Here is a 27,779-nt window from a genome sequence, read left to right as displayed (position 1 = left end):
TCGCAATTCAAATATTTGTGATCAACACTACTGCATAACTGTACATATATAAAGCATAGTGCTATAAAGTACTGCTATATACTTACCTCACATTTTTTGGGGTTGTACTGCAAAAGGTGTTACAAAATGTGTATAGCTTATACAAATAAACATATGTATGTCCCATGAGAGGGGATGCAAGTGTCATGAACACATTACACAGAGATATATATATATATACACGCATTTATACAAAAAGCATGCATATTACACAAATACATATATACACATACAAACATTACATATACCCTTCTATCACATCCCAGAAGGGGAGAGGAAAAAGCTATTCTCTGTATTCATTCCCTCTTCTGTCCATCCTAAGAACCATGTCCAGTGCTCCTCTACTAATCTCAACCTGATACTGCCAGGGGCAAGTGCCCCACCTACATCCCTGCTCCTGCAGAATCATGGAAAACTATATATCACTGATACATGTCACAATCTATCACAGATCTCTCCCTCTCTTACAAAGGCACGCCCTTGTAAAGGTGTTTGACGGCCTCGGTCTCCTCCGTGACCCGCATATCCCGCGCCTGCGCCGTCCATTTTAGTATTAGGTTCAGGCTCAGTGAGTGAAGGATGGCAGCAGGCGAGCATCCTTCACTCACTGCGCCTAATGTCTCCTGAGCTATGATAGAGAGAGAGCTCCCAAAGAAAGACACATTCTTTGAGAAAGGACACCTCTCTTGAGCTACCAGCTTGAGATAAATCTAGCAGAGAAATTGGAGCAATGAATGGGGAAATATATGGATCCATGTTGGGTACAGGACTAGTTCTAGCTTTGTTACAAAGAGCTTGTTATGTACTACAGTGCTGTCCATAATTATTCATACCTCTGGCAAATTTTGACTTAAAGTAACTTTTATTCAACCAGCAGTGGTTGAATTTACAGGAAATGACATAGAAATGTCTCCCAAAAGATAATAAGACAATGTACAAGAGGCATTATTGTGGAAAAAAAAACATTTTTCAGCTTTTATTTACATTTGAGCAAAAAGTGTCGAGTCTAAAATTATTCATACCCTTCTCAATAATCAAGAGAAAATCCTTTATTGGCTATTACAGCAATCAAAAGCTTCCTATAATTGCAGATCAGCTTTTTGCATGTCTCCACAGGTATTTTTGCCCATTCATCTTTAGCAATGAGCTCCAAATCTTTCAGGTTGGAGGGTCTTCTTGCCATCACCTTGATCTTTAGTTCCCTCCACAGATTCTCAATTGGATTCAAGTCTGGACTCTGGCTGGGCCACTCCAAAGCGTTAATGTTGTTGTCTGCTAACCATTTCTTTACCACTTTTGCTATGTGTTTTGGGTCATTGTCATTCTGAAATGTCCACTGGTGCCCAAGGCCAAGTTTCTCTGCAGACTGCCTGATGTTGTCGTTGAGAATCCTCATGTATTGCTCTTTTTTCATGGTGCCGTTTACTGTGATTAGGTCCATTGGCTGAAAAACTTGGTCCATTGGCTGAAAAACACCCCCAAAGCATTAGGTTCCCACCACCATATTTGACAGTGGGATGGTGTTCTTTGGGTTGAAGGTTTCTCCTTTTTTACGCCAAATGAAGGAAACATCATTGTAACCAGACAATAACATTTTTGTTTCATCTGACCATAACACAGAAGACCAGAAGTCTTCTTCTTTGTCCAGATGAGCTTTTGCAAAGGCCAAGCGAGCTTTTTTGTGCCTTATCTAGAGAAGTGGCGTCCTCCTTGGTCTGCATTGTGCAGTGTCCGTTGGATTATCTGCCTTGAGACATTGCAACCAGCAGAGCCCAGATTCACCAGGATGGCCTTGGTGGTGAGTAGTGTTGAGCGAACTTGTGTTTTAAGTTCGGCGTCTAAAGTTCGAGTTCAGGTTATCGAAGTATCCCGTTATGGTTCATGGTAGCGGAATCCATAACGGGATACTTTGATAACCCGAGCCCGAACTTTAGACGCCGAACTTAAAACACAAGTTCGCTCAACACTAGTGGTGAGCCTTGGATTCTTTTTCACCTCTCTAACTATCCTCCTGGCCAGCACAGGTGTCACTTTTGGCTTCCGACCACGTCCTCTGAGATTTTCCACAGTGCGGAACATCTTGTATTTTTTGCTCAAATGTAAATAAAAGCTGAGAAATGTTATTTTTTTCCACAATAATGCCTCTTCTACATCGTCTTATTATCTTTTGGGAGACACCTATGTCATTTCCAGTCAAAAAATTACTTGCTGGTTGAATAAAGGTAACTTTAAGTCAAAATTTGCCAGGGGTATGAATAATTATGGGCAGCACTGTATATGATGTCTGATTTTCATTTTTTATATTAATCATGGGATAACACCTTTAAAAACTTGTTCAAAGCGTAAAAAATTAGGCATACAAAAGCCAGGTATGTAGTTTTATTTTGTTTGTAAGTATTTGATTTACTATTTTCTAAGCTATACATAATTATAACCTGTGACTTTTTAATCATTTACATGTATAAAACAACAGGCATTATAATAACCATTTTCATGATTTTTTATTATATTTAGGATGGATGAACCTGTTAATCCCATAATGCAGCTGGACTTCGAGATGGAGAATTTCACAAGTCAGTCTGTTAAAAGGCGTATAATGTGGCATCTAGAATATCAAGGTCAAAAACCTCCTTCTGAAATGGAGAAAGCAGTGACAGAACTGACAGTGATCCAAAAAGATATCCGAGCTATAGTCCCCCTGGCAATGGTAAGATAGCTTCTTCATCTTCTGCTTTTTTCATAATAAAACTTTGCTTGGTTTTGCATGTTTCTTAGTCTGTTTTTCAGCTTTTATACTGCTTACTGTTTATGTGTTTATGGAGCTGTTTTTTTTCTTCGTTAGCTGCTCTTTTATTATATTTTGCACAGGCTTCCAGAGTTTTTAAAGTTGCCTTTCTTTCACTTTCAGGACACTGAGATAATTAACACAGCTATTTTAACAGGCCGAACAGTGGCTATCCCAGTGAAGGTTCTGGCAATTGAAGTTTCGGGAATCATCACTGATATTACTTCTTTAACAGAGTGTAAATCCAGCAATGAGGACATTATCAAGGTAATGTAGGCAGAAGCATGAGGGAAAGATTAGTGTTAATCACTACTGCTGTTGGGGAGTTCATTGGAGGCTGCGGTTAAGACTTGCTGTCTTGGCTTTTTAATGGGAGCAGTCAAGGGTGTGACAACTAATCACAGGCCAAACAGCAAAACCTGGAACAGGGCCTCACTTGGTTACTCTCATCAAAACTAGATGTTTCAGGAAATTGGCTATGATTATTATAAATGAAGACTCAACATATATATAATATTGAGTTTTCTTCTGGGGCATCTTGTACCATTTGAGTATGTTGTGCAGTACTATACGTGATACCATTACTTCTCCTCTCCTTGTCCTAGCATGCATGTAATCTTCAGGCAACAGTTCATTGCTTCTCACCCTCTGTTATAACACAGAAGATGGACTCCTTTTAGTTACAGAGGTTCATAGCAGGTGCCAAAGAGGCTACCCTAGCTCTTATCAGTTGGACTAAAAAAGCCATTGCCGTCCAGTGGATCAACAGTGCAGGATAATAGGTTGCACTATATGGATCAATGTCTTTTTTCAACCTTAACCTTTGTTATTAAATACAGATATAGACAAATAGTTAATGTCTCAGTATATTATTGCGGTTTTAACATGCACACTCTGTAGATGTTGTTCAGAATTCAATGCAGGACTGTATGCAGCAGCGCTAAGCACTGACCTTTCGCAATTTGCGTACACCCTGATTTTTTTTTTAATAGTATGCAGGGAAAATGTCATGCGACAATTGTATGAATTCCTACCTTTCCCCCAAGTCATTGAAATGAGCTGATGTTACCACACCTCTCAAGTAACACAGTACTGGAAAGGAGGGTCAGCTTTATGGCTCATGCACACAAACATATTTTTGTCTATGTATAAAATCTATAATGTAATAATTTAATTGATAATTCTGAACTTATTCTGGGCTTCGAAGTTCATTGGGTGGTTTCATGTATAAGTTTGCATACAGAGATAACTGTTAATCAGTGGGTAAGACCACCTACCAGACTCCTAAGCCCAGAAAGTAGGAAATTAAATAGGGCTTGGCTAATTTTAAGCTTCTTCTCACTTCAAGCGGCAAACTGAGCACAAATCACAACCCAAACACAGTCCACATGCCCTAAATACCTGCTGCTGCCAACAAGATGCCGATCCATTAACAGAGAAGTACACACCAGCACATGCTGCCTTAAGGCACCACTCTTCGAAGATCTATAGAATTTTAGAGGTGCAAGAAATTGAACATTAAAAGCTTTAATACAAAAAGGTACAGTAGTGCTTACAAAAATATAAAAGAGACAAAATAAATTGACATACAAATGGCAAAACAGTTATAAAATAAAATGGAGAAAATAACAGGAAACCTAACACTTCCAAGACTTCTGTGCCTTGAGGGTAGGCAGAGTAAATGGATCCATATCTCAATCTTGACTGGCTCTCAAAACATATTAATACTGACTTATTGTTTCAAACATGTTTTATATATTCAGTCCACGGTTCAGGTTTCAGAACCTCCCAGTATTTTATATATCAAAATGGTGGTTTTTCACTAGTAGGTAACTGGGGGCAGCCTGAAATATTAAATTGATTCTCCTGTAACTCCTCCACTATAAAAGTTGGATAAAGGTCACTTATTCACACAAATGTCCACTTGCTGTTCTTTGAAGGAAAGAGAAATCCAGACTTGGGTGTCATATCTCACACTACATACCCCACCTCTCTGAACACATGGTCCAGCACCTGCTAAGTTTTATGGCCTTTCCTCCAGAACGTTACCTTTTTTGTGACCAGTGAGGTTAAATACTTTTGTGTGACTAGTGACATACAGTCATGTCACCTTTTAATTACACCCCTTCCTCTATAACATGCTTCTGGCAGATCAGTCTATATTTTCAGTGTGATAGGTTCCCTGTGAAGGAAAAATAATGGTATTACCAAAGTCAGTTTTTTAAAGTATTTTTCCATCTATTTAGTGTGTGAATGTCTAAAGGAGGTAACAAGGAATCTTGCCGAATAATATTTATATGTACAATATACAGTTACAATTGATTAGCTTATTAAGTCTTCAACTTGTTAAGCCTCCCTTTCTAGCAACATATTTTACACTTTCTTTTTACTTTCCGCATATTTTTTGGTGCTTTTTGCTAGACCACACTCAGTAAATGCTAGAGCGTTCCTTTCAATTATGCTCTCAAAACTGATAGCATATCACTTCTGGGCTCACTATAATTTTAGAGCCTCAACATTTTCTTTTCTGCAGTCCTAATCACACTGTCAAGTCTCTCTAATCTCTAGGTTGCTGACCTACATAGATTTCTTCTGGTAGGTTAGCCAGATAAGAGTTATCATGACTGTCATTGATCATTGCTCTTAAACTATCTCAAATACCCACAAATTTCTATCCATAGCCATCAATGAAAAATAGAATAGCATTAATGTAATTATATGGACTATGTATAAAAAGTATCACTTGTGGAAATAAAAGCTCCAGGGGTCTTATGATACACCAAAAATCTGTGCTAATCTTCCAGAGCCTACTCCTTTTGCTTATAAATAAATATGATCTGGGTTATCTGGGCTTGTTACCGGTTCCTGCTGCTACAGGAATATTTATTGCTTGAGATTTCTGCATTTTGCAGACAGCGATATGATTAATAAAAATGATTTGCACGTTATTTCAATTTGGAAGTATAATTTAAAAAAGGTTGCCATTATCAATTCAAGTACACGATTCATCAATAATAATAAACCCTAGTGTGAGTGAATTGGTAACTGAGCACAGCATAAAATCATTGATTGCTATGGAAAAACATGTAATACACCTACCGTTTTAAGTAGACTAATTGCTCCAGGGGCCGACGCGTCATATGTGTAACCTGTGAAGCTGCACAGGGGCCCAAGTGGATATGGTGGCCCAAGGCCACCTTTAAAGTCACTTCATACTATTAGATTGTATATAAGGGAATGAGCTAAAGAATATCATGACACTCATCTACTAGTGAACTATTTGGTAAACACAAAGGCTCTATAATAAGCTATTAAACAACAAGGGGGCCCTAAAGCATTCTTACACAAGAGCCCCTGCTTTCTGTGTCCATCCTTGAAGCAACACCAGTCTTCTTCCAGTATTGCAGATCATTCACATTCAGGGGCTTGTGCCATGGGCAAGAGTGGCTCTGTTTTTGGAAAAAATCTGACCCCTTTTTCTAATCATTCTTCATAACAGCAACCAGAGTTACTGGACAGTTTAGTGAGTCCATAAACAGAAATGTATGCATCAATGATTTTTTTTTCTAAGTTAAAGAGGTTTTTTGAGAGTTTTTTTTTACATATGATCTAGCCTCTGAAAAGGTCATCAGTATCTGATATTTGGCGGTCCAAAACCCAGGTCCCCTGCCGATTAGCTGTTTGAGATGGCACCGGCACTTGAAGTAGCGCCATGGCCTTCCCTGAGCTCGCCAAGCACAGCGCCGTCCAGAAGTAGAAAAAAAGTATTAGCCACATTGAATTCCCCAGACGTTTTGTTCTGAATTAGACCTTTATCAGCGGTATCTCATTGATGGCATGAGGGAAAACGTTATACTGGTCCGGGGAATACAATGTGGCTAATACTTTTTTTCTACTCCTGGATGTGAATAATACTGTATGGAATAATAAGTGATGTGAACACTTTTTTGGTCATTAAAGAGAATTGCATATACCTTGACTGGAGGGCAGTGGATATTCCTACTCTCAGAATACTTTTCTCTCACGGGCACCCAGACCACCATATTGGAGTACAGATCACATATTGACATAATTGCACATTGTATAGTGGATGTGCTTGATGTCTAGGCTATGTGACCGATGAACGTAACTTCACATGGCTTACGGTACTTTCACACTAGCATTTTTCTTTTCCAGCACTGAGTTCCGTCACAGAGGCTCAATACTGCAAAAGAACTGATCAGTTTAATCCCCACGCATTCTGAATGGAGAGAAATCCGTTCAGGATGCATCAGGATGTCTTCCGTTCATTCTTTTTGACTTTTCAGGATGGAGATAATACCGCAGCATGCTGCGGTTTTATCTCCATCCAAAATTCCTGGACACTTGCCAGAATGCCGGATCCGGCATTAATTTACATTGAAATGTATTAGTGCCGGATCCGGCATTAAAAATACCGGAATGGCGGACCCGTCCTTCCAGTCTGCGCATGCGCAGACCGGTAAAAATGTGAAAAAAAATAGAAACGGATCAGTTTGTCCGTAGGACAAACGGAGAGACAGATCCGTTCTTGCAATGCATTTGTGAGATAAATCCGCATCCCGATCTGTCTACAAATGCTGTCCGTTTGCATGCAGATTGCCTGATCCGGCAGGCAGTTCCGGTGACGGGACTGCTTGCCGGATCACTCTGCCGCAAGTGTGAAAGTAGCCTTAGGTAAATCACTACTGCGAGCACCAGTGCCTTCTCAAACAGCTGATTGGGGGGAGTCCCGGGTGTCATCCCCCTACCAATCAGATGCTGATGACCTATCCAAAACTCTTGGAAACCCCCTTTAAAGGATATTGTGAAGATTATTATGATGGTAAGTTTGATGTAAGTGTTGCTAATGTCTTTGTATCGTACTTGGACTTATAGACATATAAGTCTTACAATAAAGTTTTTGAACTCATTGCGCTAAAAGTGCTACATATATCTTTGTTAAATTTCACTGTGGTTACCTTCAAAATAGACCTCTTAGGAAGCTATGCTCTGGTGTCAAAGCCTCGTCTACGTTTAGAAACAGTTTTGAAACTTTTTTTGTGCAATGGCCTTTAGCACTGCTGTCATATTAATTTTGATGTCATTAATGTAATCAAAATGTCTTCCTTTCAATATTTCCTTTATCTTTGGGAATAGAACAAAAGTCATTGGGGCAAGATCCGGTAAATAGGCAGGGTATTCCAACACAGTTATTTATTAGCTAAAATCTCCCTAAGAAACCTGTTATGTGCAAGAGCCATGAGTTGTTCTTGAAAAATTTGCATTTCCATCTTACTTTTTCACGCAGCATTTTCAGCTCTTTCAAATAGTGCACTTGGTTGACAGTCCGGTAGGTACAGATTCATAATGAAAAATCCCTTTAATGTGAAAGAAAAAGTTACCAACATGGTTTTGACTTCTGATATGAACTAGTTGAACTTTTGTAGTCGGGGTGAATTTGCAGTCATGCATTGTGCATGGCCCAAAATGCAATTTTACCTCTTCAAAAGGTCACTGCACTGTCTGTAGTGAGCACTTACCGCTCACACAGGCATCACTCCCGGTGGCTGATTCATTACTTAGCACGTTGGGAGTGCAGGGGCAAAGCTCACTGACAGTACTGGCCACGCTCGTCAGTGAGCAGGAAGGAAGAATACATTTTTATTTATATATTCATATATATGTACACTAGTTGTCACTTTATTAGCCCCACTGTATGAGGGAGCAGTGCAGACAGAGACCCACCAGCTCCCAGCCCGTCTTCCTAGTAGTCAGTGCAGCACTGTGCTGTTAGGAATATGGATGTCCCTTAGTAGCGGCTCTGAAAAAGATCGCTTCTAAAGGACATTTCAGCCCTAGTTTTCTACTATAAATAAAGGTTTTCCAAATAAAGTATATTAGAAAAATGGCCCATATCCCTGTCCCTACACTTTAAATCAGTCTCCTTTCCCAATTTAACATATAAAAATATACAAAAAAATTAACAAATCAGGTATCGAGTCTGGAAATGTCTGAACTATTAAAATACAAAAATATTTTTCCTGCGCGGTGTACACCGTAATGGAAAATTTTTATAAAAACACGAGATTCGCTTTTTTAGGGTCACCTTATCCCCCCAAAATATTGAATAACAGTGATCAAAAATCTACCCCAAAAACTAAACTAAAAACTACAGTTCGTCCTGCAAAAAACATGCCCACTTTCAGCACTGTGGACGGAAAAGTTATTTATTTATTTTTTAAAGTAGTAATACAAAAATAATATATACAAATTTGGCATCACCATAATCGTATTGAGCTGAAGAATAAGGATAGCGTACAGTGAAGGACGTAATAGCAAAACCCCAAAAATCTTGTCGGAACAGTTTTTTTTTTCAATTTAACCGGACAAAGAATTATTTCCCATTTTCCAATACAAGACATGGTAAATTAAATGATGCTATTTAAAAATACAACTTATTCTGCAAAAAAATTATCTCTAATCTGGCTATGTGAATGGAAAATTTAAAATGTTATGGCTATTGGAACGTGGGGAGGAAAAAACAAAGATGCAAATATGAAAACGGGCTCGGTACTTAAAAAGTTTATGTTTATCATTGAATTGACAGGTTGAACTTGAAGGGCTTGTGTTTTTTTGAACCTATGTAATTATGTAACTGCTGTATATAATATGGGGATCATTTATTAATCAGAAATACTCCTAAACTTCACCACACCAGGACTAAAAAAGTGGGTAGGGTAGGGAACACCTGTTTTAGGCGTAGAAAATGGTCTAAATGTAAGACAGCAAGGAAGCAGTCTTGCATTTAGAACTGGCGGAGGATCCGCCGAAGTTATGAAGAGCCCTGCGCCTCTACATAATTGCGGCAGATCCGCCGCCAGTGCAGGGCTTTATTAAACTTAAAAATTACTTTATTATAAATATATTCTCAAATACCTTTTATTATTTGTAATGGCTGGTTTTGTCTGGGGAGCAATCATCAGGGGAAACAAACCTGTCCTCATCACACATGAGGACAAGTTACTTTACAACACTGAGGTAAAGAGCTGCCTCATCCTCCTCTCTGCTCTACTTGTCAGGGTTTATGATTCTGAATACAAATGATAAGAACTTTAGCTGAATCTCTGGGGAATTTAGTTAATGAGGAGACATGAAGTGCAACAGAGAGGATGGACAGGCCAGGCTGTGGTAATGTGGGGCTGTGGTAATGGAGGCTGCATACAAGGACTGCTGCTCATTATGCACACCCCACCCTCCTCTCAAGTCTCCTCATCATCTCCATTCCCACAGAGATTCACATGTATTCAGGATCATGATTCCCGACAAGCAGAGCAGAGATGAGGCAGCTCTATTGCTCATTGTGGTGAAGTAACTTGTCCTCCTGTGTGATTAGGACAGGTTTTGTGTGTACTGATAGGACAGCGGCCATTTTATTTCTCCTAATGATGTCTCCCCAGACAAAACAAGCCATTATAACTAATGTAAGGTATTTGTGAATATATTTATTATAAAATAATATTTAGGTATTTTCATTTTTTTAATTCCTGGTGAAGCCTCTTTAAGACCAGCATCTAAAATGCTGGTCTTAATAAATGACCACCTATGTCCATAAAAATTTAGTCTGTTCATGATTTTGGGTAAGTTTTCAAAAAAAAAAGAAAGAAAAAGAAACACTGTATTTAGAGTTATGAAGTCTTTGTAAAATAGACTATTCAACTCAGTGAGTTATCACTGTTCACAGTAAAACCAGTGAAATACAGTGGGGCTCATTTACTAAAAACTGGCGTTTCACACTCCAGTTATTAAAAGGTAAGATGGAGGAAGGCGTGAATAGTGTATTAAAAGACAGTTCTCTTAATAAATTTGTCTCATCTCAGATGTCCATGTACCAGAAACTGACACCTACATCGACTAGGAGCTGGCATAGATTTCAGTAGTAATTTACACCAATGCGTCTTACTGTTAGGGCCACACCACCTTGTTCTGAGCTCTGCTTATTTGTTTAAAGAGTGACAGAGCAGAGGAGAAAGACGATGCTATTTGTGAAAAATGTGTGACTTTTGTACACCAGGAAAGGCGTAAAGCCTTTGTAAGTGAGTTCTTATGGTATGTTATAAGAAGACATGAATCCAGAGCTCTTCTATTAATAAAAGGCCAAACCCTATTAATACATAACCTTATTAGCACTGTAGTCTACAGACTTCATTACAATGCACGATGAGGATCAATTCCTAAAATCAGCTCGAGTTTCTCGTGTATGTCATTTAAAAGATTTGAGGTCGTGCAGTAGATTAGCTGCAGTGATCTGTAATTGGCACAGTACCAAGTGTCTCATCTTCAACCTGCCAGCTTCTGCACTAGAATTGCTTCCATTTGAGCACTATTAGACATGTCCTTAATGATAATGGGTACCTATGGATACCTGCAACTTTCCTGATGCTGAGCTTTGACTGCTCTGTAGGCAGGTTTGAATGACGAGGTTGAACTTAAAATACTTTGCCTCCACTAGTTTAACTAAGCTGTCAATTCATCACTGAGATTAGCAAGGTCTCATTTAAGGTCAAACTAATGCATCAGGCTTAGCTCACTGTGCGCATTTTAAATGGAAGTACTGAGTATAAAAAGCTACTGGATAAAAGAATGGATTTAAACCTGCACATTTCTTTGTGGACTTTTGACTCCCGATTATGGTTTAAGCCTTTTTGATGCACATTTTCAGTTTTTCACCATATTACTCTAGAAAGATTTTGCTTGAGAAAATGTCCTGCTTTTTATAGTTCCTTTTTTGTATACTAAAAGTAATACTGTATAATACAAATAGCAGGTAACATGCAAACAAACAGTAACACTACCCCAATAGTATCATAAGTCTGTGGTAGAAATTTATATGGAAGATTACCGTATATACCGAATAATAAAGACAGCGGAAATGTAATACCCAAATTGGTATTTAACAGAACGTTCAAGACCAAAAAACATTCACACTCACTCATTTTTCATATACTGTAATAACGTCATGAGTAGTTGGATTAGCTTTGTACTAGGAATTAGGCATAAGTAAATCTAAAGTTGTCCATACATCTTCAATAGCTGTCCACCAATGGCAGATATCTGTAAAAAAAAATTGATGTCAGCCAGGCCATAGATCAAGGTGGAGATCAATCAGTAATTTGTCATTTAAACTTAATGGGGGGAATTTATTACTCTCTGCATTCCAGAATTCTCTATTCAAAAAGTCACAAAATAGGGCTTTTTTAGGCTTACTTACACAAAAATATTGCAACTTTTTTGCATATTGCATTTGCATTTTTTAAAAGAGGGTCAGGAAGTAGGTGTGGTTAGCTATGTTAATGGTTTTCACCCCAGATTTATTAGTGTGTCACATAAACGCCCCTTTCACACGGGCGAGAATGCCGCGCAGGTGCAATGCGTGAGGTGAATGCATTGCACCCGCACTGAATCCAGATCCATTCCTCAATGGGGCTGTGTACATGAGCGGTGATTTTCACGCATCACTTGTGCATTGCGTGAAAATCGCAGCAAGCTCTATATTGTGCGTTTTTCACGCAACGCAGGTCCCATAGAAGTGAATGGGGCTGCGTGAAAATCGCAAGCAAGTGCGGATGTGGTGCGATTTTCACGCATGGTTGCTAGGAGACGATCGGGATGGGGACCCGATCTTTATTATTTTCCCTTATAACATGGTTATAAGGGAAAATAATAGCATTCTTAATACAGAATGCTTAGTAAAATGTCCATTGAGGGGTTAAAAATAATAAACACATTTAAATCACCCCATCCACTTGATAGTGTAGCGGATCTCCTCTTCTTTCTACTTTCTTCAGGACCTGGCTAAAGGACCTTTGATGACGTCACTGTGCTCATCACATGGTCCATCACCATGGTCACCAATCCCAAACCCGAACTTCTGTGAAGAAGTCTGGGTTCGGGTCTGGGTACCAAACATGCCGATTTTTCGCACTCGCGTGCAAAACGCATTAAAACGCTTTGCAAAAAAAAAAACTTACATTTTCCCGAAACGCACCCGCATCTTGTCCGGCCCTCACACGCGACGCCCGTGTGAAAGAGGCCAAAAAGTGCCAGTCACTCCAGTAAGGTAGTGGAATAGACAAGTGTTAGGTTTAAAGATGCACCAAATTTAACAATGGGGGAGATTTATCACTAGCGCCAGTCTTAATCTCCCTGCTCTGGAGTGAGATGCGCCTAATTTATTGAAATGCAGATACCTCTTAATAAATTAGTGGTATCTCCGGACCTCCATGCCTCGGAAACTGAAGTCTACTCCATCTAGGGGCTGGCACAGACTTGAGCTATAGCTTATTCTAGTTTCTGGTGTAAGTTATAGTAAATCCAAACATCGTCCTGGCCAACTGTAAGTGCTGTCGGTGTGAAGCAGAAATATCTAGAGGCAACAACAGCTCAGCCAAAAATCTGCAGATCACAAGCTCATAGAGTGAGACTGCCAAGTGGGAAACATTTTAAATGTGTTAGACAGATACAAGCTTTTGATCACCATGCCGAATGCCCAGAGTAAGCTTTAACATCATGGAACTCTAGAACAGAAGACATAAATCAATTGTGTAAAAATAAGGGTAGACCAACACCATTTAACTTCTAAAAGTTTTCTAAAATGCCTGATTTCAATCCAGATAAAATCATTCAAGCAGAGTGGCTGATGCATTTCTGACCTGTGTTGTGCTCACACATAGACAGGTGGATTCAAATAAAAAAGAGAAGCTTTAGACGTTAAAGAGGTTTCTGACTCTTCTTAACTGATGAGCTATCCTGTGGATAGGTCATCCAGTATGTGATCGGTGGGTTCCTGACACCTAGAACCCCCACAATCAGCTGTTTGAGAAGACACTGGCACTCCTGCGAACACTGTGGATTCTCACAGCTTACCAAGCACAGTGCTGTACATTTATATAGTGACTGTGCTTGGTATTGCAGACCAGGCCCATTCTCTTGAATTGGACTGAGTTGCGTCTCGGGCATGTGACCGTGGCTTGTGTCTGGTATTGCAGATGAGCCCCATGGAAGTGAATAGGACTGAGCTGTAACACCACACACAATCTGAGGGCAGGTGTGGCGCTCTTTTTGTAAGAAAGTAGCCATGTTTCTCTAGTCTTTAAGATGTTGAGGGAAGGAGGAGATTTTGACCCCATAGCCCTCTCTTCTATATGCCTCTAATACTATTCAATTACTTGGAATTCTTTATTATAACACCCCAGTTCTTCCAATTTAATTAATTGGATGAATATATTTACTTAAAGTTATATCCTGTATGCTACTTTCCATTTCTTAAACGCCCATTAGTTGCATTTATACAGAAAGCACAGTTTGCAGGAATCTATGATCTGCAGATGTTTTTTGTTCAAGGGAAGGGAAAGCCACATACAGTATCAACAGCTAATGGGTGCTGGTGGCCGCTTCCATCTGTCGTCTTGCAGGTATTCAAGCGCTCAAGTGAGATCTCCCAGGGAAAGCCAGGCCTTTCCTTTTTCTCGGTCAACCTGGGATCATAACTAGAATTATAAAAGAAACACCATAGATTTAAACAGTTTTAACAGTTTATTAACTGAAACCAGGAAGAACTGTAATAAGCCCTTTAGTTCAGAGCAATTATATAATAATAATTGCCTTTGTTGTCCTAAGAGAACATATGCAAAACAAATTAGTACTTTCTGCTAAGTGTACTTCTGACGTCGAAAGTTTTCCTAACCAAATCTGTATCTGGTGACACAGTACAAGTAAGGCTACTTTCACACTCGTGTTTTGGGCAAAACCGTCATGGATCTGCAAAAACTGATCCGTTACAATAATATAACTACATGCATTTGTCATGAACGGATCTGAAGCCCTGAATGGCTCTCACAAACAGACAGCCAGTTTGAAAGTCGCCTAGTTTTGAATGCTTGCTGCATAGCTACCAACTTGCCTATTAGGCTTAGCTATTGTTTTTAGGGACATGTATTTTTCACTGTTTTTCACTGACACTTGCAGCATTTTTTCTCTCAGAATTCCTATAGTAAAAGCTTCTGTATCTATTGAAAAACCTAGAAAATAGTTTGAATCCACGCTGAAATTTAAAAGGTCGTCTAGATCGATCACGCAAGTTATTCCTATTGTTCTTAGCTAGACATTAGAACCTTCATTACACATGTGAAAGTATAAGGATCATTAAAGAGGTCCATAATGGTCCAATGATAAATCTCTCCCTTCCATTTGAATTGGAGAAGGCATCTGTGTTTATGGGTTGTGTATATAGCATGAAAGGCATCTTTTCTGTCTTTTTTTAATTAGATACATGTCATTTTGGACATACGTCCGTCATACTTTCCAGGCAGAATTTCTTTGGCTTCAAAAATATGTTTAAAGCCTTACTGTTGAGCATTTGTCTGGTTTTATCACTGGAAAACTATCCAGACTTTTTTGTCCCATCTAATCTGTATATTTTCCCTTGAGTGAGGGCAGTCTCTAAAACACTCTAAAGACGGACTTGCTTGAAAATGTTAGTGGTAGTGGGAGACTGTTTTCTTTCTTTTTTTATTACGTTTCTGACCCAATGGTCTGTGGAAATTGTTTCCTATAAATTTATACATGAATGGAAAGGAAAGGGTACTGCTTACGTGGATAAGGCTTCTTGTAAGAACTAGATTTTGTTGAAGCTCCCTTTCTCACATTGTGCAAGTTGGAATTGGTATTTTAGGGATTTTCCCTGGATGGTTCGGGTCTGCCTCTGGTAGCTTTGATTAAAAAAAAAATACTTTTTTACTTGACTTGGCCTTTTAAGTTCAGCAAATGACTTACATTCTGTATATATCTAATTTTAACTTCCTGAAAACAGATGACTGTTTTCCAGGTTAGATTATTCATGTGACTCTGAGGCTAAACCTGCCACACCTGCTAATGTAAGCCAACGGGCTTGTCTGATATTAGTAATGATTGTCCTATAATATGGACTAATCTACTAATTGCTTTAAGAAAAGCCAATTTCGATACAAATTAGGAGACCTCATCCTCCTGTTCTGCTTTTATTAACATAAAAAGCAATGTTCCCACTGCATTTGCCACTTTAAATTGTAGGTTTCATATGTTCTATCCGAGTACCTCAAAGACGTTGTCCTATTCTGAGGAGTTGATAATGTTGAAACTGAGATGCTCTGCCCTCAAGAGCCATCTTTTTCTGTTTATGACGGATGCATGCGGTTGTATTATTGTAACAGAAGTATTTTTGCAGATCCATGACGGATCCGCAAAAATGCTAGTGGGAAGTAGCCTAAGCAATGATTAAAGCTCTCTTTTACAAAATCATCTTTCTACTTTTCCATGCAAGGAAACCTTTAGATGGCCTTTCATCTTATCCAAAAGCTAGTAGTAGCAGTATAGATTAGATAATCCTTCTGACAGATTCTCCTTTAAGACTCCTGAAAAAGAAACCCTACAAACAATCCCCATTTATTCAGGGGTAATGCTGAACTAAGTAAAATGAGGATCTTTATCTTGTACCTCTTGTAATTCTCACCCTATCTCTGTTAACAGGTGTCAAGTAGCTGTGATTATGTGTTTGTTAGTGGAAAGGAGACCAGGGGATCAATGAACGCACAAGCGGTTTTTACCTATGAACATCTCAGTGCACCATTAGAAATGACTGTATGGGTACCCAAACTCCCTTTATCCATTGAACTCTCTGATTCAAAACTAAGCCAAATAAAAGGCTGGAGAATTCCAATACTACCAGACCGCAGGTAAGCACGTACATTATATATGAACATTGTACATGAACATCTAAGTAGCTAATACTAGCCAAGCAGTGAGAGAAAACAACTTTATTCCTAAATGACTTTTTATTGAATTGCATTTGTAACGCTCAATCGATGTACAGAGAGCTTAACAACAATGAAATTACAAAATATGAAATATAGATATTGGACAACAACTCCTACAAATATGAAAACATCCAATGTCAGGGCAATAGATGTTTTAATTAAAGAAAAAAACACATAGACATTGGAAGATGTGTCTATCCTGAGTCCTTTTTACAATAAACAAAACAAATAGGTAGCTATGAACGTTAATGTTGCAAGCCTACTTGTGAAGCATATATGATTCTTGTCACTACAGGATCCACATCTATTTGCCAGGTAAGAGAGCCCTTACAAAAAGCATCACTTGATATAGAGGAGTTGGAATATCCATGCATGGAGAACCTAGAGATTTATTTTGGAACTGTGTGATGCTTACTTTTCCCTGTGGGACACTGTAGGCAAACTCAACTCTTGTTACCAGGTTCTCCAATAGTTAACAGAGGATTGCTGGGGGTCTGAGTAGCCAAACACCCAGTAACCAGTTTATCATCAAGAAAAGGTTGTCCACAGTGAAACCATATTTGTCATGTGGCATATTAAGGCTACTTTCACACTTGCGGCAGAGGAATGCATGCAGGCAGTTCCGTCGCCGGAACTGCCTGCCGGATCCGTCAAAACGTATGCCAACTGATGTCCTTTTAAGACTGATCAGGATCCTGATCCGTCTTACAAATGCATTGAAATGCCGGATCCGTCTCCATCCTGATCAGTCAAAAAGACTGAACTGAAGACATCCTGATGCATCCTGAACAGAATGCTCTCCATTCAGAATGAATGGAGATAAAACTGATCAGTTCTTTTCCGGTATAGAGCCCCTAGGACGGAACTCGATGCCGGAAAAGAAAAACGCTAGTGTGAAAGTACCCTAACTTGATCTGTTATATTTGCATGTTTTCACACAAAATATTCTTCAGTATAGATAGTTTTGGAAGATCTCGTGTGTGAGTGCTATTTTATGTATGCGTAATATTAAATAACCCATTGAAATGAACTTCTTCAGAAGTGTTTTAGTGTTTTATACACACTTTGTCTTTGTGCTGGAAAGTTGAATATCTGTCTAGAAATATAAATCATTTATCTCCAGTGTAACGGTCACGTAGACACAACATATTTCATTAAGATAATCCAACCAATTCATTTGAAGGGGTTGGCCACTTTCTGACTACTGCTGAATAATATGTTTGTAAGATGACTATATGGCACTTACTAATATAGTCTTTGTTGGTATTCTGCACCATTTTCTATATTTCAAATGGTGCACCCCTTTGTTGGCCAAGTCTTTTGTGTTTTCCACATGGAAGTCCTGTCCATAAAATGGCTGCTGATGAAGTTTCATGTGATCAGACACATCACTCACTGGGCTGAGGAATGGGGTGTGGGGAACAGAATTCTGAACATGAACATAAGCATTTGTGTTATTTTGTTCTAAGAAATCATCTAAGTCTTTGTTGAAGCCATCAACTGTTAGGGTCTATTTACACCATCTTGACATAATTGGATTTTTGTGGAGTTTATAACCTGGTCCATATCAAGGAAGTGGACAAGTGGAAGACATTCTTCAACACCTATGACTGACATTACAAATACTTGGTCTTGCCCTTTGGGTTTTGTAATTCTGTGATCCCAGCTGTCTTCTTACATCTTGGTTGACATTATCATATTTTCCACTTACACTTTTGAATTGGTTCCTACACGCCAACTTGGCCTTCTCTATTTGATAGGTGAATCTGTGATACCTGCCTTCAGTCGTTTGCAAGGATCTAACCTTAATCTGGAAATAAGTACATCTGAGAGCATTCTGCAATGCAGCCTTAAGAATTGTATGCATTGTTGGCCTAGTCCTACCATCTCTTTTTGAGAACGAATTTGGTTAATAACCAAAAATATCAAGCTGAGTACCTTATTTCTAGTTTGCACCTCAGTTGGTTCTTTCCTGTCCTCAGATGCATTTACCCATTGACTTACAGTCTCCAGCTCTGTTCTAACCTTCACATGCTAAACAGCTTCTATAGCTCCCTGCTATGAACTATAGTTTTGAACAGGTTTTCCAAAACTCTCAAGATTTCCAGACCATTGCAAACCGTCGACTCTTCTTAATTTGATGTTAAGCATATCCTTGACTCCAAGCTTGTTCAGGCCAAACTTTACTACTTAATTGGTAAGGTTATGCTGCAGAGGACAAATCATCAGTATGAGAAAGGTATGTCCATGCCCCTTGCCTGATTAAGAAATTCTTTAAGAAACATCACAATTCTACACAGAAAGGATGTAGTACAGAATGCGCCACTCCAGCTGTGGTGAAACTACAACTCCCAGCATACACACTTGCTTGACTATTGTCAGAACACCCATAGAAGTGAATGGAGCATGCTGGGAGTTTCACCACAGCTGAAGTGCTGGAGATTGCTGATCAATAATGTAGTAGGAGGGACCCTAAGGGGGAAAAGATACTGTTACTTACGAGTGCTGCCCTAGAAAACAATTAGTGGCAGGTCTAGTTGAAAATACATTCTGGTGGCCTGGCAAGGGCTTCCTTTTTCCTGAGGCTCCATTGAACACTGCCTGTAAGCTGTTGCATCCAGCCAGCCTGTGTTTGATCCAGCTTGGTTTCTTGGATTCTGCCTCTTGTCTTATTTCTTCGATAAGTCATATTCGGTACTGTCTCTCTGGTTTTCAACCCTGGCCTTGATTCTTGGCTATGTTTCTGTTGCACCTACTGTGGTGTTTGCAGCTATGAGTCAGTGACTGCTATGAGGACCATAACCTGGAGACCTGACCAGTTAAAGGGCTTCTGTCATCAGGAACATGGTTATTAAACTGTCTGACTTTACACATGTGCGTATGTCAGCTGAAGATAACAGTCTTTGTCCCTTCCTTCTAGGTGCAAGGCCCTGTCAATCAACATAATGAAGGCATGGCCAGAGGAGGGAGAACAGAACCTATAGGAGTAGTGGCTAAACCCCCATTGCTCCTAGAGGCTCATTTGCATAAAATAAAAGTTCATTTTTTAAACAACCACATAGAAAGAAGGGACAAAAACTGTTAGCTTCAACTTTATTAACACATGTCTAAAATCAGACAGTTTAATAACCATGTTTCTGATGACAGAAGCCCTTTAAGTCCAAACGTCCCTGGTGTAGAATACAATCCCATAGACTATGCACATTAGTTCATTCAGCACCTGACTGATTACAACCCCAAGGTTCCTAATGATAATATTTTTAGAATATATTTAAGAAAATCATTTTGACCAACAAAAAGGGATACTGACCCTTTAAACAGCAATATTTTCAACAGAATCCCTTTCAGTTGTGTGGCTTATCTTGCACATTAAGTCATCTGCTTTATGACATTTCCATTTATATTTCATCATAAAATCAATGTAATATGCATGCATTGATTTTTTTCAGTTGGCCCCTTTTCTTCCAGGGCTGGCCTAATGTTTCCCACTGGCAAATCATAAAAATGACAAATAATAGCTTTATTTAATGTAGAACTATTGATGCATAAAGGATAATTGCAATATATAGACATTGCTGTGTAGCCTTTGTTTAGCAGAGATGTGTCCTTAAGTGTTCTTTATATCCCAGCCGATATAACTGGCTGCAGGCTACGGGATAGACAATTTAGATATATTAACGGCAAACAGAAAAGTCTCATAACTTACACAGGACTCAAAACAACATAGCATTAACATGATGAACACCTCCATTGCTGCGTAGCAAGCGACTTTTCCATTTCTTTAGTGGCACTTTATGTCCCATGTTATATTGATATTGTACAGAGCACAGTAATGTGCTATATTTAAGTGCTATGGGTGAAATGGATAGTTTTTTGGGGGAAGTTTAACACATTATATGATTTTATATCACATAGGTACTGAAGGTATAAAAAAAACACGTATGTCCGGTTTAACTGAATAGTAAAGCATTTGTCTGCATCTTTCCATTTGTCGTATTAGAACATATGGACAATGTAGACAATGGGACTCTACTCCATTCGCCAGAAAGAGCAGTACTTTACTAGCAGGCCTGGCCCAGCCATTACTACATTCACTACATTACTGCAGCAACTAGTGCACAGTGTGTTTTCCTTTTATTTTCCTGTTTTGTTGTTTAATGTTGTTTTTTTTTTACCAAAACCCAAATGTATGATCTTTGTAAATGACTTACATTAGCAAAGTTGTGCTGCTTCAGAGATCTGAGTGCCATGTGATGCTGCAGGCTGAGTTTTCATCACTTCACGTGATGTTCCATGTACATAGATCCATAAGCATTTAAAGGTTTGTATATGAAATTTCATCAACACATGGATTGCCAGCAATGGAATCGAGGAAAAGCTGCTGTAGCAGTTCAGGATGAAAGCAGATCCAAAAGTAATGTACATTTATGCAAACATACAGCAACGCTGTAGAAATGCACAGACGGCAACGAAAATGAAGGAAGAAGGTATGATCTGCAACATATATGCAAGGAATGTGAAAAGATTGTTAGAGAATAGTGATGGACGAACATCTGCCGGGACGGTTCGCGAACACGATCGCGCAAACGCGATCAAATGTTCGCAAACCACAAGTTCGCGGCGGGTCCCATTCATTTTATTGTCAGGCGAACCTGAAAAACCTTCAGCTCATATTTGCAGCCAAGAAATAATTACTAGAAGTGCACAAATAGTCCCACAACATGGACAGTGACATACCCGATGTATTATTCGAATTTGTGATCTCCATTCATAATTTTTTTCAATGCGGAATATCGGCAATATAATTTTTGAGTACGTGCATGTGCAAATGCACTATACAGTACCCAAATGCACTATAAAGAAAGTATATTGGTATATAACACCCCGCTTCAAACATTTTTTTTTTTGGGGGGGGGGGTCTGGTATATCACAGCAGTAGAAATTATTTGTTCCAATAACGCTTATCCCTCTATATACCTGCAGTATCACAGCAGAACCGCACACAACTGCCGCACAATACAAATGCACTATAATATACTTTCTAACATAGAAAGTATATTATAACATTGTACAAGGAAGGCAATCCATTAGAATATACATAAAGATAAAACGTAACCTTTAATAATGTTACTATGAGGGTCCACTCACACGTCCATAAGTACTTTGCAGATCCGCAAAACACGGACACCGGCAATGTGCATTCCACAATTTGCGAACCACACATCGCCGGCACTATAATAGAAAATGCCTAATCTTGTCTGCAATTGCGGACAAGAATAGGACATGTTCTATTTTTTTGCGGAAACTGAAGCACGGATGAGGAAGTGCGGATGCGGACAGCACATTCTGGCCCCCGTTCTGCAAAATTGCGGAACGGATGCGGACCCATTTTGCAGACGTGTGAATGGAAAAGATATCCCTCAAAATGAAAATAAATTATTAAAGTTAAGCAAACAAAATAGATGTGGTAGGCAATAACAAGTGCTCGCGGCACTAAATCAGGTGCTCGGCCTCACCAAATCAGAAACCATATGTCCTACCACAATCCGGGGGGTTCCAGTGCACATCCATGAATCCCGGAGGGAAAGCAAAAACCATCTATCCCTGGGCTAGATGATGATGTGGTATTGAAGGACAGGGTGGGCAAAGAACTGTCCCTGATCTTGCCCTACTAGGGGGTGCTATTCTGGCCCTGATAGCCTAACCACAGTCCACCTGCCCTGATAAGAGCGACCTCGTCCGGAACCTTACCCTATATAAAAATGGCCCTAGTAAGCCCCTAGGCCCCTGACTTCCAAGTGATCACTATAGATCTATGTGTTTTTGACTCATTATAAAAGTATATTATAAGTATATCGCACCCTTATGTGTATCAAACCTATCGATAGCACACCTATACCAGTCCTTAAAAAGACTTTTGTAGCCCTATTAGCTAGCGTTTGGTGTCCCTAACAGCCTGTCCCTGCTCCACACAGCAACCTTTCCCTACACTGGCAAAACACTGAATGTAAAATGGCGGCCAGATCAGGTTTATTTATAAGGTAGGGGGTATGTCCATGTGCTGAAACGTCTCAATTGGCTGTCCTGTACCACCTGATGGAAGTGTCATGGGTCAAAGTTCTTCACAATGTAAAAGAATATGGCGGGCGCGAATATCTCCATATGTTCACATGTTCGGCAAATCGCGAACACGCAAAGTTCGTCGCAAAACAACCTCCGGGCGAACCGCAAGGCCATCTCTATTAGAGAACCATCGTCTTGGAAAACCCCTTTAAAGGGGTTGTCCCACGAAAAATATTCTACAGTTTTCAAACCACCACCTGAATACTTTTGTAACTGCATGAAATAAAAAAAATTGCATAGTCACTGAGTTATTCTATAAAATGTACCTGTGTAGCTCCACCTGCTGTTTGTTTTTTCTTATTTCTTTGACCTGCTCGCTGAGAAGGCCGCACATGCTCAGTTTCATCTTTTAACTCCCTCCTGAGCTGTGATAGGGAGAGCATGGACACACCTCCTGAGCTGTGATAGGGAGAGCTGAGACATGCCCCCTTAGCTGCAGCAGAAAAGACACTCCCCTTGAGGTGTCAGTTTGATATAAATCTAGCAGATCAATGAATGTGGAGATCTCTGGATCCATGTGAGGTGCAGGGCTGGTTCTAGCTTTATTAGAAGGAGGTTATCATGTACTAGATGATGTCTGATTTTCATTTTTTACATTTGGCATGGGATAGCCCCTTTAATAAAGAGAACCTGTCACAATTCCTAACATGTCTGCTGTAGTAAATAAGTGTGATGGACATCAATGATCATTGCTGCTGGAGGATACATGCCCAAGGCTCCAGTCTGCACTACTGAACGATTCTGACAACATTTCCTGTCCTGACTTTTGTCTCCTGATGTGTTGTCATGAAGACCTTGTATGGTTTGAAATCACCAAACACATACCTGTCGCAAAACAAGCTAGGTAGTATATACATTTTGGGCTTTTGGTGATTAGGATCCACACAAAGTCTTCATGACAGAACTGGATCGATACATTGTCCTAAGAAAATGTTATCTTAATCCTGCATTAGTAAGATATTAGAAAACAGTTCTCAAATTGTTAACGTTTTTCTGTTGGGTCCTAGGTATTGCAAGAAAGAAATAGTTAAAAACGACCCCAAATCGGTTGGACATTGAGCCTTCTTTTCTCCCTGCATACACCAGAAAATTATATTTGCTAAGACGTATAATGTGTTAACTGGTTGATCTTTGTAGACATTGTACAAGATAAGCTGTCCAGCCTGAGCGACACTACCTTGTCCTTACAAAGCCCGCAGTAGAAGATGAATTAGTCGGGTTGTGAGATCCCTTCTCATTTGAAAAAGTAAATTGTTTCTTTGGTAGTAAGGGTGAGACTATAACCATTTCATGCACAATTTTGCTGTAGCAGGTGTAGAGATGAATATCCCACACATAATTAGGCTGGCAAGAGTTCCCCCTCAGTGATTATAAAATGCCAGCTCTGTGCTCTCATTCTGCGCCATAGTCACAGGTAGGCACAGCCTTAGGAACGCACTCCACTGTTCCCCATCCCACCGCGCTGGTACTTTAAACATAAGAAAATTCCAATTTCTCCTCTTCAATTTTCTGCACCGCTGCATTCTAGAGATTTCGGCCAGGGGGGAAGATCAGTAACTTTGTTTTTCAAGAGAGAAAATAGAAATAGCTTAATTTTTCTTTTAACTCCTTCCTGACTGCGAATGTTTGGGCTATTATGTATCAGATCCCATTGTATCGCTTTAATAAGTAGCAATAAATCCTTTCCATTTCAACGGCTGGCCGGGTTACAACCTGTGTCTCCGGTACCTTGTCCAAACCGGCATATTTTGGGAACTTGCAGGGAGCGCGCACGCATTGAAACAGCCTCGAAGGAGCTGGTGCTATATGAATGGAAAAACCGTCCGACGGCTCATTCTGCTACTTGCAATTCTTGCTCCAGAGAGACTTTTGTACCGGTAAACAAATTATACTAAAGGCATGGAGAATTATAGTCATCGTGGACTGAGGCTCTCAGCACTACAATGTAATGTTTTACAATTTCAAGTCATCAAGTAAAAGGCTAGACACAAGACACAGCGAGACAAAGGCTGTAACCATAGTTTCTTGTGCAGGATAGGTGTGTCATCCATACAGAAACTAGCTGTATACTAGCATGAAAAAGGCAAACAGATATGACGTATGGTTACTGGATGGTGCAAAAATACAGCATTTATAGCCTTAGATGTTTACTGTCAATTAGAGGAGCTGTAAGCATTTTACGTAAGCGTCAGGTCTACGTTATATTTTTTTTTTTACCTGATATAAAGGGGTTATCCCATGACTAATGTAAAAAATTTAAATGAGACATCATATCGTACATGACAGTCTCTATCCACCAAAGCTAGAACCAACCTTGTACCTACCATGAATCCAGAGGTCTCCCCATTCATTGCTTAATTGCTGCTAGATTTATATGGGCAGCACGATGGCTCAGTGGTTAGCATTGGTTAGCATTGGTTTCTAGGTTCAAATCTGAAAACCAAGGACAAATTCTGCATGGCGTTTGTATGTTCTCCCTGTGTTTGCGTGGGTTTATTCCAGGTACTCCGGTTTCCTCCTACACTCCAAAGACATACTGATAGAGTATTGGGGACAGCTTGATGCTAATGTCTGTAAAGTACTGTGAAATATAGCAGCGCTATATACGTGAACTGTCAGCTAAGGGGGTGTCTCCTTTCTGTTGTAGCTTAGGCAGTGTTTCCTTTATGAGGCAGTTGAAGGATGGAACTGAGCATGTGTGTCCACCTCAGTGAGATGGACAGAGAAATAGCAGGTGGAGCTATACAAATACATTTTATTGAATAACTCAGTGGCTATTCAGAATTTTTAATTACATGCAATGACAAAAGAAATCAGATCCAAGTCGAGAACAAGGAAAACTCCTACATGTGTCTTTACTACCCACATCCTGTTCTCCTCTATGCTCTGATCTATACTATGTATTTTCTAAGCATTTTGTAACATAACATAATGCATACATCAGATACATCACATTGCAGGACTCCTTATCTGCATTTGCATTAGACTAATGCTACTCTTTGGCAATTGCTAATTGTTCTCCATTACATTGGTAAATTGTTGAAATGTCCATTATTTCCAGCTCTGTGATGTTTATTACTTCTAATCAGGGTCGCAGCTATAGGGGAAGCAGGGGAAGTGGGTGCAACGGGGCCCAAACTCAGAAGGGGCCCATTTGAGAGGAGGACTAAAACATTTTATTGTCAGTGCCTCCTCAACGGTATTATACAGTGACAGTATACATAGTGACATGCCATACAGTATATACCTGTAGGAAATGGATGGAGCGGCTGCCGGGCCTGGTCTGAGAGAGTGATCTTGACTAGCTTTTGGAGTGGGGATTGCATGGGAGGAGGGGTTTGTGAAGAAGTTGCTGTGGTGTAAAATCAGTCAGTTCTAGTTATGCCACTGCTTCAAATGTATCTCTTCTTCCACTGTTTTCTTTTTTTTTTTATTAATTAAATATAACAGTTAATTAACTGAACATTTTCATAAATCTTTCTATGAACAATTTCATTTTCTCCTTTGTCCCGGTTGATGGTTTCTTCTACGGATATCCTCAGCCTGCTCACACTCCATTAATGGTCTCCCATGAAAAGTATTGGAAAACAGACATTAATTGCTTTATTTTGTCATCTGTAAATGTATGGGTAATAGTCTGCAAATATTCTGCAAAATAAAAATGTATTGCACTTTCAGTGTTTTTGTTGTTTAGGTGTGGTCACCTAAATTATCATTTGTGGGCTGCAGATTGTGCGGTCTAAACAGCTGCTGGCAAACAATGATTTTGCACACCTCCACTAATGAGCAGGCGATTGTGAGGAAGGATTGCTGAACTGCATATTCCAGATGAGGCTGCACCAAAGCTTTGTAAAGTGGTAATATTACATTCCTGCCCGGCAAGTCCATGCCTCGTTTAATACATGACAATATCCTGGTAGTCTTAGAAGCAGCTGATTGACATTGCATGCTGTTTAGTCTATGAACTACAAGTAAACCCAAATCCTTCTCTACAAGTGACTCTACCAGTATTACATCCCCTAGGGCATATGATGCACAGAGTTTATTACTACTAAGATGCATAACTTTACATTTATCTATATTGAACCTCATTTGCCAAGTTGATGCCCAATCACACAGAGTGTCCAAGTCAGCTTGTATTTTATGGACATTTTCCTTAGACTGCACAGTACTACATAGCTTGGTGTCATCTGCAAAATAGATGGTGCTATTAATCCCATCTTCAATATCACTAATAAATAAATTAAATAATAAAGGGCCCAGCACTGAACCTTGGGGTACACCACTTATAACCTGGGACCATTCTGAATAGGAATCATTGACCACAGCTCTCTGGACACGGTCCTTCAGCCAGTTTTCAATCCAATTACAAACTATACTTTCCAAGCCTATAGGTCTATAATTACCTGTGGAGGACCTAGATCCTTTTTTGAATATGGGCACCATATTTGCCTTGCGCCAATCACTTGGCATTGTTCCAGTACCTAGAGAATATTTAAATTTTTTAAACAGGGGCACAGCAATAACTGAACTGAGGTTTTTAGGAACTCTTGGGTGTAATCAATCTGGACCCGGAGCCTTGTTCACATTTATCTTATTTAACTTTAGCTTTGACCATATCTACAGGTAGCCAGTATACTACTGGATGTACTAACAGCCCTGACCCGACCTTTCTCTTCTTTTGTATATACAGAGCTAAAAACCCATTTAGTTACTCTGCCTTTTCCTTATCTTCAGTGACTATTCCCCCTTTACCGTTACCTACCTGCTCAGACCTTGGTTTTTTAACATTTATATATTTAAAGTATTTTTGGGGATTTGTTTTGCTCTCTTTCGCCACCTGCTGTTTTCAGATGTATTTTTGCAGATTTTATCTCCTTTTTACAGATTTTATTAACCCCTTTGTAAGGGTGCATTCACATGACCGCACATGGCCAGCGCTATATAAAGAATGTCTAAGCTTGTCCGCGGTTGCAGACAAA

At 39.5% G+C, this 27,779-nt stretch overlaps 1 protein-coding gene across 1 annotated transcript in view; it reads left to right on the top strand.

The window, feature by feature from the left end:
• The window catches only part of TMEM132E (transmembrane protein 132E), a 484,064-nt gene that overhangs the window by 439,585 nt on the left and 16,700 nt on the right, over window positions 1-27,779 (top strand). The window contains exons 4-6 of the mRNA XM_040424795.1: window positions 2,554-2,746; window positions 2,948-3,091; window positions 16,388-16,593. Of these exons, the coding sequence (XP_040280729.1) occupies window positions 2,554-2,746; window positions 2,948-3,091; window positions 16,388-16,593 (543 nt within the window). The remainder of the gene's footprint in view (window positions 1-2,553; window positions 2,747-2,947; window positions 3,092-16,387; window positions 16,594-27,779) is intronic.

Source organism: Bufo bufo, chromosome 3, assembly GCF_905171765.1.
Source record: "Bufo bufo chromosome 3, aBufBuf1.1, whole genome shotgun sequence".
Taxonomy (NCBI): Eukaryota; Metazoa; Chordata; class Amphibia; order Anura; family Bufonidae; genus Bufo; species Bufo bufo.
This window is presented reverse-complemented; position numbering and strand designations above follow the sequence as displayed.